Source organism: Ictalurus furcatus, chromosome 4 (assembly GCF_023375685.1).
Source record: "Ictalurus furcatus strain D&B chromosome 4, Billie_1.0, whole genome shotgun sequence".
NCBI lineage: Eukaryota > Metazoa > Chordata > Actinopteri > Siluriformes > Ictaluridae > Ictalurus > Ictalurus furcatus.
In genome coordinates this window covers 13,444,283-13,467,776 of record NC_071258.1, presented here as the reverse complement: position 1 = coordinate 13,467,776, position 23,494 = coordinate 13,444,283, and the positions used below count along the sequence as shown (strand labels likewise).

At 39.8% G+C, this 23,494-nt stretch overlaps 2 protein-coding genes across 4 annotated transcripts; both read right to left on the bottom strand.

The window, feature by feature from the left end:
- Positions 1 to 3,012: 3,012 nt before the first annotated feature.
- On the bottom strand, positions 3,013 to 4,584 carry c4h15orf61 (chromosome 4 C15orf61 homolog). Its single transcript, XM_053622267.1, has 2 exons — positions 3,452 to 4,584; positions 3,013 to 3,340 (listed from the first exon to the last, which is right to left on the bottom strand). The coding sequence occupies exons 1-2, from the start codon at positions 3,792 to 3,794 to the stop codon at positions 3,213 to 3,215; spliced, it is 471 nt and encodes a 156-aa protein (XP_053478242.1). The 5' UTR covers positions 3,795 to 4,584; the 3' UTR covers positions 3,013 to 3,212.
- A 266-nt stretch (positions 4,585 to 4,850) lies between these two features.
- On the bottom strand, positions 4,851 to 23,201 carry LOC128606711 (IQ motif-containing protein H-like). 3 transcript variants are annotated; one of them, XR_008385727.1, is made up of 15 exons: positions 22,894 to 23,201; positions 21,322 to 21,858; positions 19,641 to 19,707; positions 18,832 to 18,915; positions 18,543 to 18,715; positions 16,871 to 17,143; positions 16,324 to 16,512; positions 12,708 to 12,828; positions 12,337 to 12,623; positions 8,318 to 8,488; positions 6,831 to 6,956; positions 6,544 to 6,605; positions 6,169 to 6,234; positions 5,977 to 6,063; positions 4,993 to 5,009 (listed from the first exon to the last, which is right to left on the bottom strand). XR_008385727.1 is itself a non-coding variant. In XM_053623054.1 (14 exons), the coding sequence occupies exons 1-14, from the start codon at positions 23,071 to 23,073 to the stop codon at positions 4,917 to 4,919; spliced, it is 2,472 nt and encodes an 823-aa protein (XP_053479029.1). In that variant the 5' UTR covers positions 23,074 to 23,201; the 3' UTR covers positions 4,851 to 4,916. The 3 variants fall into 3 exon arrangements, 2 of the variants coding, with proteins under 2 accessions (XP_053479029.1, XP_053479030.1); XM_053623054.1 differs by lacking the exon at positions 6,169 to 6,234 and having other exon boundaries at positions 4,851 to 5,009; positions 5,977 to 6,085; XM_053623055.1 differs by lacking the exon at positions 4,993 to 5,009 and having other exon boundaries at positions 5,976 to 6,085.
- Between the last annotated feature and the right edge of the window lie 293 nt (positions 23,202 to 23,494).

The window sequence follows — 23,494 nt, the reverse complement described above, 5'->3', positions numbered from 1 at the left end:
TCTAAGTGCTTTTTTTAAACAAATAATCATTGATATGGTGAAGCTTTCTGTAAGAAGACTTTTATTTAACATTCACGGAAGGAGTCTCAAGTGCTAGGGCGTTCTAACAGTCAGTAAGTTTTCTGCCACAGGAGTTTTTAGGACAGAGGACTGCACTTTCCACTTTCTTGGTAACATAAGTGACATGCCTTTTTTTTCCACTTATAAAGAAAGGAAAATAAGAGGCTGGTGAGGGAACGCCTGCTTATAGCGATTAGAACATACATTATAACAGGTACTATCTTGTATCATGGATTTTCCACAACATGAAATGAAACCATAATGCTTAAAAATGCCATCGTTCATTAGTTTAAAATTTATTATTATTATAATTTTTTTTTTACTTTTAGTGATTTGCTGATATAAGAGGAATAAAGCACTAAGGAACTTGAGATCCATCACAACTCTCATTTATTATTTTTCTATAACAGCACACAAGTCAGGTTTTATTCTTGACTTTTTAACCAGTTCTCAGGTCTAATCCTGGAATAACCCCTGTTCAGCACCCTTTAGTATTTTTCCTGCTCCTGAGGAAGGGATGAGTTGGCAGAGAAAACAACAAATGCACAGGACAGGGGGTGCTTCTCTGCCTGTGCCTTAAAACTGTCATATATATATATATATATATATATATATAGATAGATAGATAGATAGATAGATAGATAGATAGCATATTGAACTCTTTCTCACAATCTTCTAAATTCTAAGTGTACTGAGGCCCATGCTGGAGAGTTTTTTAAAATCGTTATATATATATATATATATATATATATATATAATATTGAACATTGAATATATATATATAACGATAATAATAATAATCGTTAATAATCGATAATTATAATAATATAATAATCGTTATATATATATATTCAATGTTCAATATTATATTATATATATATATATATAACGATTTTAAAAAACTCTCCAGCATGGGCCTCAGTACACTTAGAATTTAGAAGATTGTGAGAAAGAGTTCAATATGCTAAAAATGTCATAATATTGGTAGAGAGGAAAAGAATCATCACAATTAAGCTGTGGCCCTTGAAGAAGTCTTGCCCTCAAAATTACCCTATGCTAAAAGAAAAGGTGACAGGGTCCATTGATTTGAAAGTAATACATGAAATTATTACTTGAGCCTAATTGCTACTAAAAGAGGGGCAACAAGACCAAGAAATCAAGACCTCTGATAAATGAGCTCAGCAGAACGCTTTGAGGGGCAGAGAGAATCAATATATCAGTTTGTCAAACTCAATCTCAGAGGGAACGTGAGGGCTTCAATTCTGCAGTAAAGACGTAGAGTGGCATCAAGTCAGCAGGGTTATCAGAAATCAAAGGGCCCAAGCGTGACTGAGCGAGGGAAGGGGAGGGGATACCACATGAAGGCCACACTTACTCTATGGTAATTAAAAACCATTTTATCAAGCCTGTCCTTTCAGCAACCCCTCTTGCTTCCTACTGTCAATACACAAAGAAGAGAGTGAAACACTAATTTGACTTTAAATAAATGAACTGAAGGTATTTAAAATTCTGCATTAGCAGGGGAGGACACAAAAACCGACGAGCAAGCAGATTGCAGCACCTGTGAGCTAATTCTCTATACATTCAGTGCTCACTAGTTCCTTTATGCCATTTCCTTTATACCATAAATAAGTAATGCTGACCAAATTTGTAAAGAAAACCTTCACCACAAGTATATAGTTGCAATGAAACTTATTTAACCCCCACTGCAAATCCGGTTTATAATCAAAATTTACAGATGTTCAGTTGTTTGCAATGAACAAATCAAACAAAAGCAATTGAAATAGTTCAACACAACGAATGCTTCAAGTGGTTTCCCCAAATTCAAATGAAAATGCAACTTATAATGATTTCTCCAGTTTCAAAATGATTGAACCCCGTGAATAGAATCCCTCACAACAGCACAAATATGCAAAACAGGTGTTGTCTCAAGCACACCTGATACCAACTTATCAAGGGCTTCATTATTTGCACCAGGTGTGCTTGAGCTGGAACACATGAAATACCTGAACTGGCTAGGGGCAAAAAACCCTCGAGTGACTGCAAAAGACCTGCAGCAAGACTTGGTGGCAACGGGCACTGAGGTTTCAGTAAGCACAGTAAGGCGCGTATACTAAACTCAGAAGGTTTCCATGCCAGAACTCCAAGACGTACACCACTAGTGAAACAAAAGCACTAGAAAAGTTGGCTCGATATCATATAAATAAACCACAGAAGTTTTGGGATTTTGTTCTGTGGAGCGATGAAACAAAACTGGAACTTTTCAGCACGATGGATCAGCGGTATGTCTGGAGGAAGAAGAATGAGGAAAGAACACTCTGTCCACAGACAAGCATGGTGGCGGTTCGGTGATGCTCTGAGGCAGCTTTGCATCCTCTGGCAAAGGAAACCTGCAACGTGTGGAAGGCAAGATGGATTCACTGAAGTATCAGGAAATCCTAGGAGAAAATGTCATGCCGTCTGTGAGGAAGCTGAATTGGACCTTCCAACAGGACAATGATCCCAAGCATACCTCAAATTCCACCAAGGTTTGGCTGCAGAAGAAGTCCTGGAAGATTCTACAGGGCCATCACAGCCAACTGACTTGAACCCCATAGAAAAATCTCTGGTGGGATTAGAAGAAGGTGGTTGCAGCACACAAACCCAAGAATATTACTGAACTGGAGGCCACTGGTCATAAGGAATGGGCTAAGATTCCTCAGGAATGCTGCCAGAAACTATTCATCTTGCTTGCAGCAGGTCATAACAGCAAAAGTGTGCTCTACTAAGTATTAAAGATGCTTGCCATGAAGGGGCTGAATAATTTTGAGACTGGAGACGTCATTATAAGTTGCATTTTCAATTGAATTTGGGAAAAAACCACTTGAAGCATTCGTTGTGTTGAACTATTTCAATTGCTTTTGTTTGATTGGTTCACTGCAAACAGCCGAAAGTCTGTACATTTTGATGATAAACCTGATTTGCAATGGGGGTTGAATCATATTGATTGCAACTGTACTATCCTTCATCACAAGTATTTTAAATGGTGAAAAAAGCTTTATTAAATCAGTACTGTTGTCTGACATTCAGTATAGCAAATGTACAGATTTCATTTCAGTCTTCAGGTATCATTTTTGTAGCAAGGACACAATGCTGCAGTAATCCATGTAGCATTAGTACTTGGCACCGTCTACCTCTTTATATGCAAAATAAACAGTGATTGGGCCAGCTGAAGTGTGCACAGTTTCTGTTACACCAGCCACTATCCATGAGCCTAAGCCATACGCTAGACATGGAATACCTGCAAACAAAAAGGTGGAGGATGAGAAACTCATGCATCCACAGCAGAGTAATGTTTTAGTATATAATGGTAAATCTAGTCATTTCAAGTTTACAGAGAATTTGAACTAACCCAAGTTGATGACCTTGAGTATGCCAAAGAATTTGTTTTCAAAGTCAAGGTCTTGTGGAGGCGCTTTGGTACAGTGGTACTTGATGGAGGGAAAGGCTCCTGTCCTGAGGACATGGTAGTTGGCACCTTGTACCTGCCAGTTGAAGCTGGACAAGCCAAACTGGTCATTGATTACAGCACTGTAGCGCACACAAAATGATGTCCAGGGTGGCAGTTTGCGCTGGTCAAGATGGCAGGTCAAAACCTCAGAGGCAGCTGGACGGGAACGCTTATTCCGAAATGTACTTGGGAAAAGCACAAGCCTCAAAAAACAGCTATGGATCATTCGCAGAATTCCTGTCATTGCCCTGTCGGTTCAAAAGTCTATAATACTCCCTGCTAATACACAATTTCCAATTTTCCCCTCACAACAACCTCTGATTACACAAATATTCAAGCATATCTAAAGATAGACGGCTCAGCCGCGGCGGAACGAGATGTTAGATAAGTCTCATACGCATGCGCATTCCTTCACGGGAAAACTGAAGAGCACCAGAGACGCAGGACCAGTAACGTTGTATATCCCATTATGACGAAGTAAGGGAACTGCTCGAGCTTTGTAAACCTAAGTCATGCTTAGCTTAGCTAGGCAGCTAGTAACGCCTCCCTCGACGAGAACAACAAGTACCAAAACATTTTCGTCGCGTTATAGAAATCTCAGTAAAACCTTAATGAACGCATAAAAGGGCTTATGCGACCCCAATGAGCTTTTCCTGATAGCTTGCTAACCCTAGCGTGCACTGCCGCTATACTATCCGACTGGAAACAACAGCGTAGTTTTGGTTCCGTTTAAATTCAATACTTACTAAGAGAGTTTTCTTTAATCTCCCGCATCCAATAATTAACCAGTAGTTAACCAGTGCTGTTCAAAAAAAGTTATAATTCGTAGTTATTTATGTTTCTCTTTCAGTTTAAGAAAGTATCAGTTATATTTACATGCTTTTGCCATTTGTTGCACGTTTGTGTATGCGTTATTTAGTAGGCACCTGTTACACAAAGCACATTTCGAGCAATTCACCCAGTCGTGTCATGTTATAAGAACACATGCCTGACTGAAATCAACCCAAAGCTTTTGGGATAAAAGGAATCGTTGGCCATATTATTACTAAACACTGCCATTCATAGCATTTCATTCAAATTACATGCCAATTCACTAAAATGTGATCTATTTACCATTTTATCATCATATTATTCATACAGTATTTGATCTTCATGGAAATGGGGGGGGGGGGGATATACATACATACATATATATATATATATATACACACACACACACACACACAGATACACACACACACATATATATATATATATATATATATATACACACATATACATATATATATACACACACACACAGTATTTGTATGACGTCATTATTAGGAGTAGAAGGTGCAGCTGAGCTTAACTGGTAAGAGGAAAGTTAAACATCTGCACATTTCTCCTTTTCTTTGTGCTCTTTGTTAGTGTTCTGGGTGATTACATCCAGCACCTCCTTGATATTCTTAAGCAGGTCCTGTCAAAGACACACACACACACACACACACATAAATATACCTCAAACTACTACTGACTAGTAATCATAATTTATGTGCAATTGATAAACAGTTCAGTACATGTAAAACATATTATCAATATTATAATACTAATTCTTTAATAAATGTATAGTCCTGATACTAATAATACTATACTATGAGAAATTTTTATTGTAACAACAGCACCATTCCTCACCATACAGACATTCCCAGTGGTGCGTCTGTATATATTGCTATCAAAGTATAAAGGAATAAATGACATTTGAAGTGTGACATCACAATATATTTCCATGTGTGCCATGGCGTTTGAATATGCTGCAAGATTTTTAAAACAGGGAAGTCTTAATATACCAAAATATGAAAATCAGATTTTTAAAAATAACAATGTAGGTTATGAGATTCTTTGTACCATTCTTTTGAAATATGCAAAAACACAATACCTGCACTTCAATGTTACGTCATTTAATGTTATAATTTTTGAAATTGAAAGAATGATGCACCAAAAACCATAATGTTGAACTGAATAGTTAATGTACCATAAACAAACAGACATGCTCAAAACTCAAAATGCCTGCACTTGTGCTCTAAGAAACAATATTGTAAATGGTAACAGCTTCAAGTTCTCCACTCATTGTTCCCAAGGCTATGAGAGAGCCTAGTTATTATCTCAGTGCGCTTATCCCGCTAAATAGCTAATTGAAAAGCAAAACATTTCCAGAGGGATAAAATTTAATTCAAATATGTGAATGTAATTGGTGCTTGGTTGTACCAATCAAAACTTTTGTTTCCTTTACTCTCCTAACGAGATACTTCCTTGGACTCATGACAGGACAGTGTTTAATGGATGATTAAAGCGTGCAAAGGATGCCATTAACAGGTTTCATGTTTAGAAGAGAGGTTCAATTCAGGGGGAAAAAGCACACAATCATTAGTTCATTAACACCGCACCTTAAAATTGGTCTCTCCTTGCATATTCGGGGCTGATATTTCTTGATGAATGACAGTGAGGTTGCGAGCAAAGGTCAGCAGCGCTCCCTGGAGATCTGGTGAGATTGTTCTGTTAACGAGATGCAGAGACAAACGAGCTTACTAATGATCCCCATCTACTTCCATCAGACGGAAAACTAGAAACAAAATCACCTTGTTTGACTGCCGGGGCTGCTGGGAGCTTAATGAGAGCTCTCAGGCTTAAAGAGGGCTGTTGTTCTTCAGGGAGAGACAAGGGAAACAAGCAGGGCTTGAGTGGTTAGCCATAGAACAGGAGTGATGAATGCGTTTAATTGTGCTTGGCAGTATATTGTGAGACTATACTTTTCATTTGAGGTATTTGCGGTGGAATGTGTAGGTGGTAAATTAAGTCCTTGGAGAAAGCTGATAGTTGTAAATACAGTGAATGATAGGAGAGAATAAGCGCAGAAGGGAAAAGAGAAAGAAAAGAAGGTACTTCCATGGGCTGTATACAGAACAGTGGTTAATGGATGATTAAGGGCTTAGAGCACATCTGTGGTAACTTACACCATGCCAAGGCTGCTCCTTTCTGCACTGTCATGGAGCGCAAACACAGACCCTTCCATTTCCTGAAATTTTAGTTGGCACTGAATCAGCATGGCTTCACATCATCATTTTCAGTCATTCAGTAGAAATGAAATCTTTATGTGGGTGATGTTAATGGATACAGTATCCATACAAAGCAAAATGACAGGCTACAATAGCAATGCAGTTAACGTGGTAGCTGTTTGAATCTCAGTAATTATTGGTACTAATGTACAGAAAATGTACAAGAAAAAGCACAGAGGTTTTACCTTTATGTCAAAGCCGATGCCATGTGCCTTGCACATCTGGAAGAACACGCTATAGTGGACCATAGAGAGGTTGGTATGAAACAGACGGCTGCTCATAACTGCAAAACGACGTGTTCCTGGCGCTGGCTGAGAAGACACAAAGAAAACACTACATCATACATCACTAATCCAGTACCAGTACTAATCACTCGTCATGTAAAGAACACATTTTGTTGTAGATTTGTTTGCATGATGAGGTATTAATTGAGCCATTTTGAAAAGCATGTTGACCCGGTGCCTGGAATTAAAAGATATGTGGTGAGCAATGCATCATAGGCCCACACTTGGTTGTGTGTGTTTATCTCTCATGAAGATGGATGGGGATTTTGGGAGGGCAATTCTTGGATTGTTAGTTTAAAGCACAATAGAGGACAGAGAGGTGTCCTCGGAAAGACAACCATGCTCACAGCAAGAGCAGCTAAATTATGTTTTTGAAAGCATGCTACTGGAGCTGATTAGTTGAGAGTGGCAGTACTCTGAGGACTCTGAGCAGGCGTGAACCATATTCTCTCTGACAGAGGTAAGGCACGAGCAATGGCCTCAGCGTACTCTAGAGAGGCTATGTAATTCTTTCCAATAGAGCTGTGCTTTGAGCTGTCAAAGGCACCATCCTCGTCCAACAATAAAGAGACTTTCCAGCCGGGATTTAATTGTGTTTGTAATATTCAGGCCCCAAGTGATGGCCAAAGCTAGAGCCATTAACCAAGAGCAGGGCAAGAAATTCACTGAGCCACACACACGCATACACAAACTAAATGAATGTTTGATAAAATAATACAAGTCTCAGTTTAACAAGCGTAAACTTGGGCTTGCTGCTAATAAAGAAAGTCTATTGTTTAGGGGGCCGGCATCAGGTTGATGAGGTGCTCAGGCATGCATACACATGCATAATGAATGCTGTATGAATTATTAATGGGTTGATTATTTAGGCTCATCTATCAAAATGATAATGAATTTAACATCTAAACACCAATCAGGTCCAAATCATAATTACAGTGTTTAGTTGTATTTAACAAAAATAAAACAACAAACCTTTAGCTGATCACTCTTTATAGATCCCGTGATATATTATATATATATATATATATATATATATATATATATATATATATATATATATATATATATATATATATATTAGAGAGAGAGAGAGAGAGAGAGATAATATCCTGTTGAGAGGACTATTATTGCTCTCTAGTCCACTTGCTGGCAACAGATGCTGGATAATTACATTCCTGTGATACACAGCCACGTTTAACAACCCAAATAGCTAATGTATAAACTCTTCCTCCAATTCGACAAATTTTAGCTACCTTGTTCCAAGGCCACTTGATGAATTGCCATAACAACATAATTTGCCTGACCACTTGATACAATTCTGAAATGTAGTGGATTATTTCTAATAGGAAGCTAAATGGAAAAGGAGGATATGTGAATTTGAGCAGTACAGCATTAGCTGTTGGAGCTCTCTGGCGTGCAGTGGGCTTGTTGTTTCGGACTGGAGAGGGAACCTCCAGACGACCTGCGTGGCAGTTCAGTGTTCCTCCTGTCATATGGAGCATGATCTGGGTCATAGCCAGCTGGTTACTGTAGCCCAGATCCAGATCAACAGCCCACACCTAGAAATACACACACACACACACACACACACACACAGACACACACGCATGCACATTAGCATTATAACCATCTAGTGCCATAATAGTGAGGATTTCTAGCACTCAGTATCGCCCCAACATTGGTTGTGCCTACACAGAATTGTCAGAGAAGTATGCATGTAATAGTAATTTAAAGGTCTATAACGGGGGTTCTCAAACATTTTGTAATCAGGAACCACTTTACCTGTCGAATAAATTCCCTGAAACACCTCAGTACAGATTTACTTCATGAACATTATTTAAATGTGTGCAATAATAATCCCCGCTGTTTATTAAAGCCATACAGCTTTTTATTCCTGAACTTTCCACTGACAGAACACAATAGGACCAATTTGACATCATTTATACACTGACTTGTTTTTGAGTTATTGAGGTTTGGATTAAACCCATTCAACTCAAGTGACAGTCAAACAGGCTTATAACTATAAGAGCTCAGTAATAAATGTACTAACTCTGATAACAATGAGTTGTGATTTCCACTGTTGAGACAAATTAATAAAATAAAAAAAATCACAGACCCCCTGACTGTGCTTCATGGACTCCAATTTGAGAACCACTGGCCTATATTAATGTTGTGAAAGGGTTACTTTATGTGTGAGCTGCAGAACATTAAAATACCCCACCGTGTGCATGTGCCGGCAAGAGACAGAGAGACCGAACAAGAGAGAGCGGGGCATGAGTCTGTATAACAGTGTGTCTACTGCCTGATGGGCTACCCTCTCCACATCTGTATGGTTAATGGCGTCATTATAAGGATATTAAGGGGTCAAGCCCCATCGTGGCCTTATTCTTAAACAGGGCTAATTTTCTCTGATAATAAACTAATAGCTATGCCCCTTTTCAAACAGTGGGAAATAAATCACCAGTGAAAGAGTTGTTAATAACTAAGTGGCAGTTGGCAGCCTCTGCCGTCCTCTCTATTTGTCAAGCTAAACGCTCCTGCCAGGGAATGCAAATGGCAGCCCAGCTCCTGAACTCTGCCCCCAATGCTTTTAATCGGGGCTCACTAGAGCCGGGTCTCATCTTACTGCATCGGTTCTCTCATTCCATAAGCTTAACTCCAAACTAAAACCACTCTGTGGATATGGATCTATACTGTAGGGGACACTTTGTGTTCTCAGTGAAATAATAAGAACAATACAATCTGTAGTATATCTTTTCTAAAAATATGCCTGTCGTGAAAGTAGAATTTGTCCTACATACTAGATATTTGTATACATCCTATATTTCAGAAATACAGGCATATCATATGTAAGTACTTTATTTGAATTCAGTCAGTATATTGAAAACATTTTTAATTATTTAAATTGATTACATTGTAAAATATTGTCCTTCCTGTATGAATAGCTGTCCTTCATCTCAATACATAGCTCATTGCAAGGCAAAAAGCAAAATAACCAAGATTAAGATCCATGTCCAGCTGTGAGTCTAGCAGTGCTCAAAGAAGGACCTAGGTTTTTTTCTGAATCGATCCAAGAATGTCTCCTGACCACAGTTAATACTGGGGGTTTGTGTGATGGGCTAGGCTCCAGAGAGCTATTTAGACAGTCTGTAAGAATCACCCGGGCCTGCCTCATTGTCAGCGTCCACAAAAGCGTCTGATATATACGCCCAGATTGTACCTGTTTTCTATAGCCTCTTTGCTTTCATTAAAAACTGCAATCCTGCAGCTGAGCCTCCCCGTATACACAATGTGAGGCAGACCTACAAGGGCAAACACATGTGCTTCCCCCACCCCTTTGAATCCCTTTAAAAAAATACACCAGCTTTTAGCAACAGGTTTGAATGCAAATTGATGTTCAAATAGAGACAGGTTCGCTCTGGCCGGGGTCTCCCCCCTGCCAGCACGTTGAGAGAAATGGGACTGTAGTGCACGTAATTCTCTGTCTGAACTCCTTTTACAGTCTCATCAATACTCACAGAATCAAATTCACTTTGTGCATTTTTATCATGATAATTGTATTTCACTGGACTAGTCCATCATATAACCTAAAAATATATTCTCTCATTTTTACAGAAAATGACGTGAATTTCAGTTCCATACATGATTCATTTGCAGGTGCAGGGGTGGAGGTTAGCTTGCCCAATGCTTTAAAATATACCTCATGATGCAGTGAGAAATTATCACTGTATTGTCAAACATTTACTGATGCATTGTGTCTGTCCATTTTAGCAATACTCTCCACAGAATTGCACTATAGCGTAGTGCACTGTTAAAATATCAAATATTTGCCCAGCACAACAAGACCACTGTAATAAAATCCTCTAAAGGATGTGTGTGTTATGGCAGCCCACATTGCAGGTTGCTATGGACTGCAGAGGCCTTCTCCAGGGGGCTTTTGGATCCATCAGAACTGAGTAAATGTCTTTTTTTTTTTTTTTTTTTACAAGCTCTAATGCCTTTAACACTAGAGGAGATCAGATCAAGGAGCTCCCCCCTGCTCCATGCGCTCCACAAGGGCAGTCCACACACCACTGCCTTGGTGTTCTAAACCACCAGCCATTTCCCATCTCTCAACAGGCCTTACAAACATTTAGGAAATAGCAGAAGGCTTTAGAGGCTCTTTTTAAATGCAGACAATTAAATGAGAGTGCAATACTTCGCCCTCTAGTGGCTAAGAAGATTAGACTGACTGCAGTGAGGAACAATGAGACCAGACTATCACACATTTAAAGTGCCAGCAGATCAGATTATTTTAAATCATTATTTGAACTGATGGAACTATACCAGATAATTACCATGCACTGTAATGACCCTGGTTAATATTAAGCCCTCAGTTGAACAGCTAATCATTTAGCTTGTACGTTTGTGCTATTAAAATACCAACTACATATGCCAGTAGTCTACTTGTGATGATCACAAAGCCTACACCAGTATTTTTTTTATGTGATACATTGTAAATATGTGCAATAACAGATTAAATTAAAAAGGTGTCACAGAATTCATACAAATTCAACTCAAGCTGTACTAGAGGTAAAACAAGCTTCATCACATACGCTTGCTCATATGCAGTTCATACTAACTGCATTTAACGCTGGTCGAATTCTAATGTACCCTTGTTATTAACCAATATTATCATGCACTAATAACTAATGACAATCCAAAGTAAACACTTGAATTATGCAGTGACAATTAAAATAGTAAATAAGAATACTAATAACAACAATAGGTTTACTCCTGATGGGGGAATCTTAAATATATCATTCACTTCGTTAGTAATACAGTCTACCAGAGCATGCCTGATGCTCGTGTCTGATGATCTGAGACTACAACCAAGACACAAACCAGCACATGGTTGAGGCATTACAAGGTCAGAGGCCAAGGCCCTAAACGGGGAATTAGTTTATTGACACAATAAGACCTGACAGTTTATTAGATGGGAGGAAACCCTCCAGGAGCCATCCGTCTACCCAGTAACATCTCTCTCCTAACACAGTACACTGAGCACTGATAGCAGTAAGGTGAGAGCCAAAACGGCAGTAAAAAGGCACTAACTCAATAGAGCCACATGTCTGACCTCATCTCAGCAGCTTTCAAATAAGACTTGTTTTTTTCACTGACTCTGACTGTAAAATCTACCATTGACATTGATGTGTCTCTGAGTGCTCTTATTTCCGAAAAAAGAATCAACAAACACAGCTGTGCTTTAAAAGAGCCACTGACAAACTGCAATATTTGTTTGAGCTAGAAGATTATACGATTTTAATCTAGGCTAACATAATATCAGTTAATATGAGCAAGTGACAAAACTTCAGGTTAATAAAGTAAGGTTAACTGAACATGTATGATCTGAATGGGGATCTCTGACCTGCTGTTCCAGCGTGCCAGGCTCCAGGAAGGTGATCAGGTCCAGGGAAATATGGCCCAGGATGTGCCGCTCCTGGCAGGCTCTGCCTAACTGCATGCAGATGGAGTACAGGACATCAGGTCGAACAGAACACTGTGGTACAGAGCAGCCTGATACCTGCAGAAAACCAGGCCCGTGCAGCTGATCTCCACACGAGAGCATGCATACTCCTCCAGCTGGCTCCACCAACAGATCCACTGTCATACACGTCACACTATCTGAAGGAGGGTAAGCCTCAATCACGCCACCTGAGAGATGACAGAAGCCGTCAGAGACCGACATGTTGAAGGTCAGATTTGGTATTTGAGTTGTAAGTGTCGTTAAGTTTTCACCTTTTCTGAGAAAGTGCTCCAGGAAGCAGCTCCAGGTTGGATAGCAGGATGTGTCAAAAGGCTTGGCATGAGCGGCCAACAGATCAGGTACCGCCTCTAGAAACTTTCTTAGCACTTGTTCCTGTATGAGCAGACAGATGATGCTAAGTCTGAAATACTAGCATCTATTCTAGACTATTCTACAGAGACACACCAGTATTTACTACTCAGCTGACAATAATTCGCTTAGTTCAGGAGTCTAGTGTAAATCAAACACTAGAGGTTGTAGTGTAACTACTAATAAATAATGGGGTGATGGGGGGGAAGTGGTGATTGACAGCCAGTCACTGAGCACCACAGTTGCATAATGGCTTTAACTGACTGCCCTCTGATTGCACCTGCCACAAAGAACTTAGACCACGAGCAAGCTGATAAATGCCTAAGCAAGCCGATCCATCAGTGGGTCAATCACGGACAGTCACCGATCAATATATCTCTTGTTTCACTAACTAGAAAATGCCACGTTGGCTGTGGCACTTGATTATGTTGTTAACTGCAAAGTTTGACTTTCTGTGAGTGGTTGTTAAAACCTGATTATTCCAACACATATTGTTCCGTAACGCTCTCAAAACTGAGATGAACAGGGGTACACTGCTTTTGTATTTCAGTTCATTTTAAACTGAAAAGGAGCTAAGGAAGACGTTCCTGCTGGGTACCAAAAGACATTTCACTCATTTTAAAAGGCATAACTTTATTTATTAAATCCTGTCTGATAAATGAAGTAGCAGCAGGCGTTTTGGAATAATATCGTGAGGCGTTGAGCATAATGCAAACATCTTCCGTCATAAATTCTTTTACATTTCTGTTTTATGCCCATGATTTATAAAGCAAATGTGTTGCAACTAACTCCACTGAGCAGCGTCGCAGGATGAGAGATGAGGAGTTTGATATTCCAGTCATGAAACAGCCATCATCATATTCAAGTACTGTAAGAACCAGGGTCAATCACTGCACAGTGATTTCACCCTGTCACAAGTCATAAAGTACACAATGGTGCGTCAAAAAGCGTGCGAGGAAGCGGCCCCCTGTTCTCCCCAGAAGAGCACATGCATTCATAGAATCTGCCACTGCACTTTGGTACAAACAACAGGGTAGAAGGAAGAAGGAATTTTCTGCCATCCTTTATTTGGACTTAAACTGCAGGCTGTGCTGTGTGAGAAGATTCAAGTCTTGGCTTGGCTTTAACATACAGATGAGCAATCTGACAATGGAAAAATAAAATGATATACACTGATTGCTGTTTGAGCTCTCCATTACAGAGCGCAACATTTTCAGAGGACCTCTTATTTTATAAAACATTCGGCAGAAGCAGTGAGGACATGGAGGACACTGATTTGTTTCATATTCATACCATGTTTTTCTTTTGTGTGAACTACTGACAGCTGTGGATTTTTGGAAGAACTTTTCAAAATCAAATAACAGAACATTTACAACACTAAGATAACCCTCGTTTGTAGCATAAAGCTTTAAATCTTGACAGAAACAAATATTTTTTATTAAATTAACTAAAATGTAATTCTGTGATTTTCCATTTGTGTAACATTTAACACAAATCAAAATGTGGAAAAAGCCTTATCTACCAATCCAATTAAAACTCAAGTGTTTCTAACCTTTTCTAAACTATACCATTAGCAGACTGCCCATCTGTTGATGTTATTAAGCATAATTTCACACTGTGTCTAATGACCCATGTGCTGACAGTATGTGAAAGTGTTTAATGTGTGCACACGTATAGTATGTATGGGCTCACCCGGCTATTGAATGGAGTGAGACATACGTTTTTAGCTCCTCTTTACTGAATGGGGTGAAAGCTGAGAGGCTGGGACACTGTGCCTCAGGACATGGGCTGTCCATATACCATTCATCCTAAAACGCCCAAATTTTTCATTATACACCCTCCAGGTGTGTTCTCCAACTTGCCTCAGGGTGACGATGGCTGACTGTTTTTCTAAAGGACCACATGAGTTATCTGGTATCTGTTATTGCCCTTGCATTAAAGCACAATCAATAATTAAACAATATGCACACAGTCTGGAGAATAGCAGGAGATTTCTACATGGTTCTTCACAGGCAAGTCTGACAGAATATTATTTGCTCCATAGTACTAAAAAAAAAAATTGTTCCCTGAGAGACTATATTTTATAAATGCATGCAGCGAATAGTAAAAAAGTGTGGAGTCATTGAGCATTCGTAATTGCAGCCCAGAAAGATCACTGTAACGGTCTGTGTTCTCTGGGTTCAGTACATTTGAGTGTAGGCATATGCTTGAGCAGAAGACTGTATATATACTAATCAAATCACTCATTGAACAGAAGGCAATATTTACCCATTATTCCTCAGAACACCCCTGCAATTAAAAACTTAGACTGATAATGGTGAGCTCTAATATTTCAGCATTCGCACTTAAATTTTATTGGTTTGTAGTCATAAAGATAAAATGCAGAGGCGCAAGCAGTCGATTATAAACAGTATGCAAATAGCCCCACTGTAAACATAACTGTTCACATTTGGCAAAATCCATGTTCTCGGCATGAGAGGCACTTCAACTGGAACTAGTGAATTAACAGCAGCGTATGAATACAGATCTATAGAAAATGAATGACACGTGAGAGTAACCCCTGCACTCTCCGTGCTGTTAGCGGGGCTTGCCATTGATTAAAAGGCTGGAGTGGTGGAATAAAGGCCAACGCTTGCTTCCATATGGCCATAGAGCCCTAAGGGTGCAGGGCCAGCTCATCAGGCCCTAACTCCCTCGCCTCTCTCAGGGACCCCAGCTGGTGAAGAGCTCCCCCCTCTTCATTTAAACCTCCTTCACTTGCTTTGGCCATAATGAAGCTTGGCTGGGCCTCAACCGCTTACCCCTGTAATTAACAGCGCCAATGTTGCCACAATTACATCCCCTCACTCGGCCCTCGCGTGAATTGAGGACTGAGCTAATTGCTGAGAGGCAGGGCACTAAGCCTCCTCCATTTAAAGAGAAAAAGCCTATAATAATAATAATAATAATAATAATAAAAATCTGGGCCAGATCTTGCATGCCTATATGATGATAACCTTATAATTAATTTACACAATGCTTACAGTTTAATGGCAAAGAATAGTAATTAATGCATGACAGAAAATCAAAAGACCCATTAAAGACTATGAGGGATAAAGAGCGGAAGCCAAGGGAGCTACACATAGCAGTAAAGATATATTAAATCAATGTTTAGCTGCTTAGCCAAATGTGTTTATATTGATGGCAATTAGAATACAATCCAATATGTTAACACCCAACCATTCCCAACTCTTTTGGTCAGCTCACACATTGTTGACACGCTCTCGTTAGACAGCCTATATACATTAAAATGGCATTTAAAAGTGTAACCTTGGTCAGCGCCAATAGAAATAATGAGATAGTAGCATGTTCTACATAAAACAGGAAAACTAATACCAGGCAAAGTGCTCCAATGAGTCAATGAGGAGCCATTACAAATGAAGCACTGCCATGGTTGTAGCTCTAAAGCGAGTCTAGTAGTGGGGCCTAGAAGAGGGCCCGTGTATCAGTCTGGAGTATGGGAGAGTGTCAGGCCCTCACCTGAGCCCAAGCCATCCTCCAGGTCTGTGCACCATGACGATGATACTCTTGCAACGCCCAGGGCCGGAAGCTCACATGACAGACGTCACAATAAGCTGTGCCACGGCCACCCAGCTCATCATCCATCTTAAACAGCCAACGCTGCACCTCTAAATGATCTGTCATCAGCTGGGCAAAACACTCATGCAGCTGAAAACAAGGAAATAAAGAGTACAATACAGAATGTAAGTCCATGCTCTGTTTTTTTTTTTAGTGTTCTGCGATAAAGAAAAGTTAATAAATTTCATGATGATAAATTTCATGCTAATAAATTCATGATAAATTTAAATTTTTCACTGGACAGTGGACCTAAGCTGCACTAAGACACAAAAATGGTATACATTTTCATTATGTAATCATTTCAAATCTTAGGACTAACAGCTTGCTTATTCATAATAAGTTGTTGATTACACCAAACTACAAGCCAAAATGATTAAGCAGAAGTTACAATAAACTTATTAAGGAACTATATGTGAACAGTTTGTATATGTGAACTTGTCAGGCAGACCTGCTGCAGTGTGTATATGTCAGCGTGTCCTGGGGGAATGCTAACCCCACTGCTGCTGAAGATCCTCCTGATTCCAGACTTTGTGCCATAGAGTTGTGCCACGGCAGGCTCCGGGCCTAGGACTGGCACGCCTAACTCATCAGCCACAGCCAGATCATCCATGTGGGGGACACCACTGACTAAATAGGCCTGCTTCCCCTGGATCAGATTCTTAATACGGCGCAGTGTGTGTGGACTGTACTTCAGCAGTGTGGACACACACATGCAGTGACTCTGTAAGGAAAAAAAAACCAAGTATGTAACTGGGTGTTTAAGACTAATTTCAAGAAACTACTGTTAAATTACAAGACAATATTTAATTTCATGTTACAGAGAAAGCAATATAGAAATGATCAATGATAAACACTGACCATAGACAACACCATGTTTATTGGGGTCAATTATATACGTAGAAGTTACAGAAAATATTTATGATCTCGTAAAACATCAAGTCAATTAATCCTGTGTAGATTTTATCGGATTCTTTTTGTACTCAAACCTCTCCTACATAGCTTTTTCTACATAAATAACTGTCCTCTCTGCTCCTGCCTCTGAGATCTCCCTGTTGTCTGCAGCTATAATTTATTAGTGTATATACACGCACCGGGCCCATTAGGAGCAGCCGGAGGGGTCGTGACCTATCCTGTACTCGAGCAGGTTAAATTGACAAAAGACGGGAAAGGGGAGGCTCTGGCTTGTGCACTCCCTCCAGCCCATCTTTTCTGCATGCTAAGCGATGGGTTCCTTGGGACTCTACACTAATTACTCCACATCTGTATTTATTTGATCCATATGGAGTTCTCCCTTCTGTCACTGGCATAGGCGAGCAGCGATTCATCCCACTGACAGGTCTGGCAGAGTTTACACATGCCGCCAAGCTGGGCAATCGATAGGGAAAAGTGAGGAGGACAACCTGGTGCCCATGTTTAGCTGCAAGTTAATGGCAGGCAGTAAGTAAAGCTATAGTGTTGGCTTCTGAGTAGAAGTGGGCAGGGTCACTTACGCTGTATTGATATGCAGTAAACATGCAGAGTTGGATCGAATGTACACAGGACCTGGCCTGCTAAGGAGGCCTTTGTTTAATCACGTTCTGAGCCCACTGGTATTAGATATTGGATTGTGCTGTACATTATAATACAGGCTATTGCATGCGATTACAGTGATTTGCAGTAGCAATTAAAACAACAAGAGGTAACCTTTAACCTGAGTAAAAGCCATAGTTGCAGCTCATTAATAATTTACTTTTTAATCTAATGCCCTTATTTATTTATACACATTTCATAAGCACCTATAAAATGATAATAAAAGGATAGATGCGTGTAAAACATTCTGCTCGGATAAATATGAGGAAAACAAACTTTTCATCATCAAGCGTGCATAACTGAGAGGGGGGCCATAAGTAGTCTAGTATTCTAAGCACTACACCAAAACAAGATGCCTCACAGACACCCCCTACAGGTAAAAACCAGAATTGCCAAACACGATTCTTGCTCTGCATCCCTAATTTGATCCAAGTGAAACATTTTACAGTTCTCTTTTGAACTACAAAAAGCTGGTATGTGTTCAAAAGGCCTCAAGAGCTGGTTAGTGCATGGAATGGTTTTGAGTGTGTGTATGTGCTTGTGAACCATACTGAAAAGTGCTGATGTGCCTCAGGTGTGAGGATGGTGAAACTTTTGGCCCAGTTGGAAGGTGTGGGCTTCCCAGTCTCTATAACTCCATTCAGTCCCAGCAGATGAGTGTAGTAGTGGATCAAGTCCTCTCCCAGATGCACCGGACACACATAGATCACCTCCACATTCTTATCTGCCATTAACAACGCGAGTGAGTTAAAACAACCTAAATTCACTAAAAAATGGTCCATATGATGCATTTCATTAAACATTTCTAAACATGTGCTCAACACATCTTGCAGCTACTACCTCTAATGTCACATAGCCGACCCATCTGAGTGTTCTGCAGTATGTCAAACCTTCTTAGGCTGTGGCGCTGTTGCTGAGAGTATCCTAACACACACACACACACACAGATAAAGTAAATACATCAATCTATCTAACATGAGATGCACAGATTTTGAAACAGACTGCTCTACTTAAAGCACATAAAGGTAATCGAATGATTAAATGGAACTGAACTATCAGAGTGTGGCAATAAAAACAATAGGGTTCAACTTCTTAATTATCCCAGCTCACACAGCACTCTCCTCAGCCACCCCCAGTGTAAATACACCACTCCATCTGCCGCTAATTACTATTCGCATTCCTCCCTTTATTATTTGTATCTGCTCACTGATTGCAGGTCACAGCATAAACAGCTTTATCTGCTGAAGTAAGACTACTGCGTGCAACAGACAAAAATATTAGATACCCAACATTTATTTTATATTATCTAAATGATCTAAATGGAAAACTGAAATGTAATGACTGGTGTTTATAACCCACATACAACCCCATAAAAACAGTACTCCTAATTAAATTCTTCAATCATCTTCAGTGAGTGCTTTATCCTGTGCAGGGTCACAGTGGATCCGGAGTCTATCCCAAGAACACTAAGTGGATGGGATAATACACCCTGGATGGGACGCCAGTCCATCACAGGGCAGCATGCACACACAAACACACTCACACACATAGGGGCATTCTTTTAGGAGGTGGGAGGAAACCAGAGAACTTGGAGGAAACCTACGGGGTCATGGGGAGGACACGTAAAACTCCAGAAGTAAAAGCAGTACCTAATGAGGGCACGTGGATAATGGTCCTTTTGGAAGTGATCAGGTGGTTCCAGTTGGTGGCCAAATGCTGTCCAAGGCAAAATACACAACAGAAGATTAACCAGTACCAAGCAGCAAACACACACACATACAGACACACACACAGACACACACACAGACACACACACAGACACACACATACACACACATACACACACATACACACACATACACACACACACACACATTGCTGGCCCATCATGAGCAGCAAGCAGACAGCAAATTACACTCATCTTTCTCTCTCTGGGCTTTGCGTTGCCAAACCAAGCATAAATCCCATTCGTTAAATCTGCTAAACGCATGCTTCAAAACATCTTCCCTCTATTAATTCAATTAGCAGGTTACATGATGCTTTCTGCCAGGGGTAGATTAAGACTTAATTAACACAGTTTGACTGCTTAAAGGGTGGAAACACACACATGCTCTTGTCTGCTCTTACAGACAAGATGGTAGAGTGACGGTATGAACAAATGAAAGTGTGCGTCCTAATTAATAAAGATGTTACGGGGATGATGGCACAGGAAAACATCTGCTCTAACAACTGGATATTCTGATGCTTGCCATGTGGGTATGAGAGGCACCTGAAATCCCATGGCTTCGAGCATGAGTAACTCTACACAGGAATTCAATTGATAACAGTCTTGTTTAAACAGTGGCACAGCAGGAAAAGGTGCGCACGGATTTATAGTGACTAGTGGGCTTTAAGTTGTCTCCAAGAAACCAAGCTACACTGCAAAAAAGAAAAGTTGACTGAACTTAACATTTCAAGGCAACTTGAAAAAAAAGCTGTGCAGCAAGTTGCCTTGAAATTTTAAGTCAACTTTTCTTTCTTTTTTTTTTTTTGACAGTGTAGGGCAGGCCTTCACATATAGTAATTCATAAAATAATTTTATTTTACTCAACAAGGTTTGACTGGTTGTATTAAGACCCCGTATTCATTTCTAAGGCTTTGTGATATGACAAAAACAACATATCACGATACCTGAGGACATTTCGGCAATACACAATGCGTATAACAACTTAGCTAACAAACTGACTGCAAAACAGTAGTAAAATAAATAACACAAAAAACCCATTAAACCAAGTTTGACGATACTGTTCTTTAATGCCTTCAAAGACAGGAAGATTAAGTTTTTAAAAATGACCTGAAATCAACGGCATCCATTCAGTACCATTTAAGTTTGTAATTATTAAAAGTGTATTGCGTAATCATTTATCACATTATTGATATTATATTGATACATCATCCAGCCCTAATTATTTCAAATCAAACTCAAGCAAACAAACTTTACCTTCTTGCTCTGAGAAGCATTTTCAATATTTATACTTTCTGACTCACCGAGATCATACTATGGAAGTCTGCATAGTGATTATGGGAATGGAAATTGGATATATAATACAGAGTAACGTTGTTTAGCTCGAAACATACAGTAACATCTAGATAACACTAAGGCCACTATTTGTATGATAACCACATTATATTAAATGTGGGTATCATTGCAAATTTAACAGAATATATATTTTTTTCTTTGATTTTATTTTATTTCTAAGTATTGTAAATGGCTACATACTGTATGTGTGTACTATAAAAATTGTACTTCAATATGAGTGCATGGCTTTAATGTGTGTTTATGACTCTCACCTTTCCTCTGTTGTGGTAATTCTCCAGCTGGCGGAGGCGGGTGGCCTGCAGGCTCTTCCTCACGCGGCTCAGTTGCGCATGCAATAGCCAGGAAACGGCGATGGTTCTGGCTGCCCACTTGCGTCTCTGTTGGTGCAAGTAGGAACTGCGAGTGCGATAGCACCTCCAGCAGGCCTGGATGCGCACAGCAGCCACCCGGCGGCCACCCTCACCCTTGTATCGCTGCCCAGGCTGCTTCATCAGCTCCAGCACCTCCTCTCGGTTCTCAAGAGCAGAGAGGAGGCACTCATGCCTGCCCCAGTGTAGCTTGCCGCGCTGCGCCAGGGCCTCAAGTCGATCGCCACACACCAATGCATGAGGCACGGCGAATTGGCACAGCAGCCGCTCCAGCTGCCACAGCACCTCTAGCAAAGTGTTCCAACTTAGAAAGTAGTGCTCCTTAAAAGCACAGAAGTCGGCTGCACTTGGATCAATTCGACCCTCCACTATACTGAAGAAGTGTTGGCTACTGGGAGTTGGTGGCAATGCTGGTGCACACTGAGCACATAGGAATCGACATAAGTTTGTTACAGGATATATTTACGTATACACTCATATCAAAGTCCACTGACATAAGCACATATAAACATATCATAGCTGATGCCATATGATGTCATGTTCTATTATGACAGTATATGTCTGTATAGCAGTGACATGTTACCATTGTCAAGACAGTGGACATAATGTTTGATTACATGCCAGTTTACATCACATGCTATTTTTTTTTCTTGTTAGAATATGCTCTGTTACATTTTTATGATGGATGTTTGACAATATCATAGAACTCAATGCTTGAGAAACATGTGGTATGTCCACCCTGAGCTTATAGATAAACATAATAAACATTCTAACATTATAACCATCTTAACTTAAATAAAGAGTAATCAATCATGAAGTTCTACCATGAAATAATATTGCTAAATATACAGTATGGCATCATATAAGACTGGGATCACTGGAGTACCACCAGCATGTTTTAGTTTGTGGTATGTACAGTAAAAGATAACACCAGAGGACATATTCCAAAACAACAGAAAATAGAAATAAAATTACACACGAGATATCGGCAAAGAAGTGCTCTGTTGCTTTCTAATATTGAGAAAGTTCCAAAGATGGACGGCTTATAGTATGGTGAATTCCGCCTGAAGTTATGGTTATGTATATCAATTGGAAAAATGTAAACAATTTAAAAAATGATTAGCGGTAAGCAAGGCTAAAGGTAGAAAGTCAGTGATTTGTGAAAATCTATGCAGAAGTTAGCCTTTACATAATTTACTACATGTAAACCCTGAGGCTGGTCCTGGCATAGTGAACATTAGCAATTATAAGATGCCAATAACACTAACATAAAGTGATTACACCACAGCCATTTTACTGACTACAACATGGTTTAGGCCATTGACGAACAGAAACTGACAACATTTGAACAATTTTTAAAGAATGAAACTGAATGGGGAATGAATATGAAATCTAAAGCGCTCTCTTCAGTGACACCATGTGAGTGTGTTACTATAATGATTTTGCTGGTTATACCTGAGAGCTGAGTGGCATGAGTCGTGCTGGTCCATGGTGAAGGAGTCTGCTATCAGAGGCAGCAGTGGGCGGCGGAGTGAGTGTGGCCCAAATGGAAGAGCATTCAGTATCGATTGTTTTGGACACTATTGTGACATCCTTACGTTGTCTCCTGTCCCTCTGCTGTTTTCCTGTCCACATTACACAAGATCAAACCTAATTAAACCTTTAGTGCCATTCAGGAAGTAGGCTTCAAGAAGGACATTTCTTTGTGAACGTTCCCAAACTTTTCCTTGTTCAACAGCCTAAATGTTTGTGTTTGTAATCGCTGAATTCATACCACACTGTGTTTTTGCTAGGTACATAAATATATACTGTCGGGTTGCTAGGAAGCTTAAAATACAGTATAATGTCTATACAATACTATACACCTATATCCACATGATGCACAAATTATTTTATTTCAGGGCACTGAAAAAACTATAAAAGCTATAAATACCCAATGCTACCATGAACGGAAATGGTCATTTATGAATGGTACATGTCTGACCCATTTTATTGGGGTTGCTGTCCTCTCTTTGGAGCTGGGGTATTAAAAGAGTTTTCACCAAACTCAGATCGG

Bases quoted from the DNA above. Each gene is read 5' to 3' on its own strand.
- c4h15orf61 (XM_053622267.1), bottom strand. From the start codon at position 3,794: ATGACAGGAATTCTGCGAATGATCCATAGCTGTTTTTTGAGGCTTGTG. The intron at 3,341-3,451 runs GTTAGTTCAAAT...TTTTGTTTGCAG, and splicing joins ACTCAAGGTCATCAACTTGG to GTATTCCATGTCTAGCGTAT.
- LOC128606711 (XM_053623054.1), bottom strand. From the start codon at position 23,073: ATGTGGACAGGAAAACAGCAGAGGGACAGGAGACAACGTAAGGATGTC. The intron at 19,708-21,321 runs GTGAGAGTCATA...TGCCTTGGACAG, and splicing joins ATTACCACAACAGAGGAAAG to CATTTGGCCACCAACTGGAA. The intron at 8,489-12,336 runs GTCAGAGATCCC...GTGTATTTCTAG, and splicing joins CTGGCACGCTGGAACAGCAG to GTGTGGGCTGTTGATCTGGA.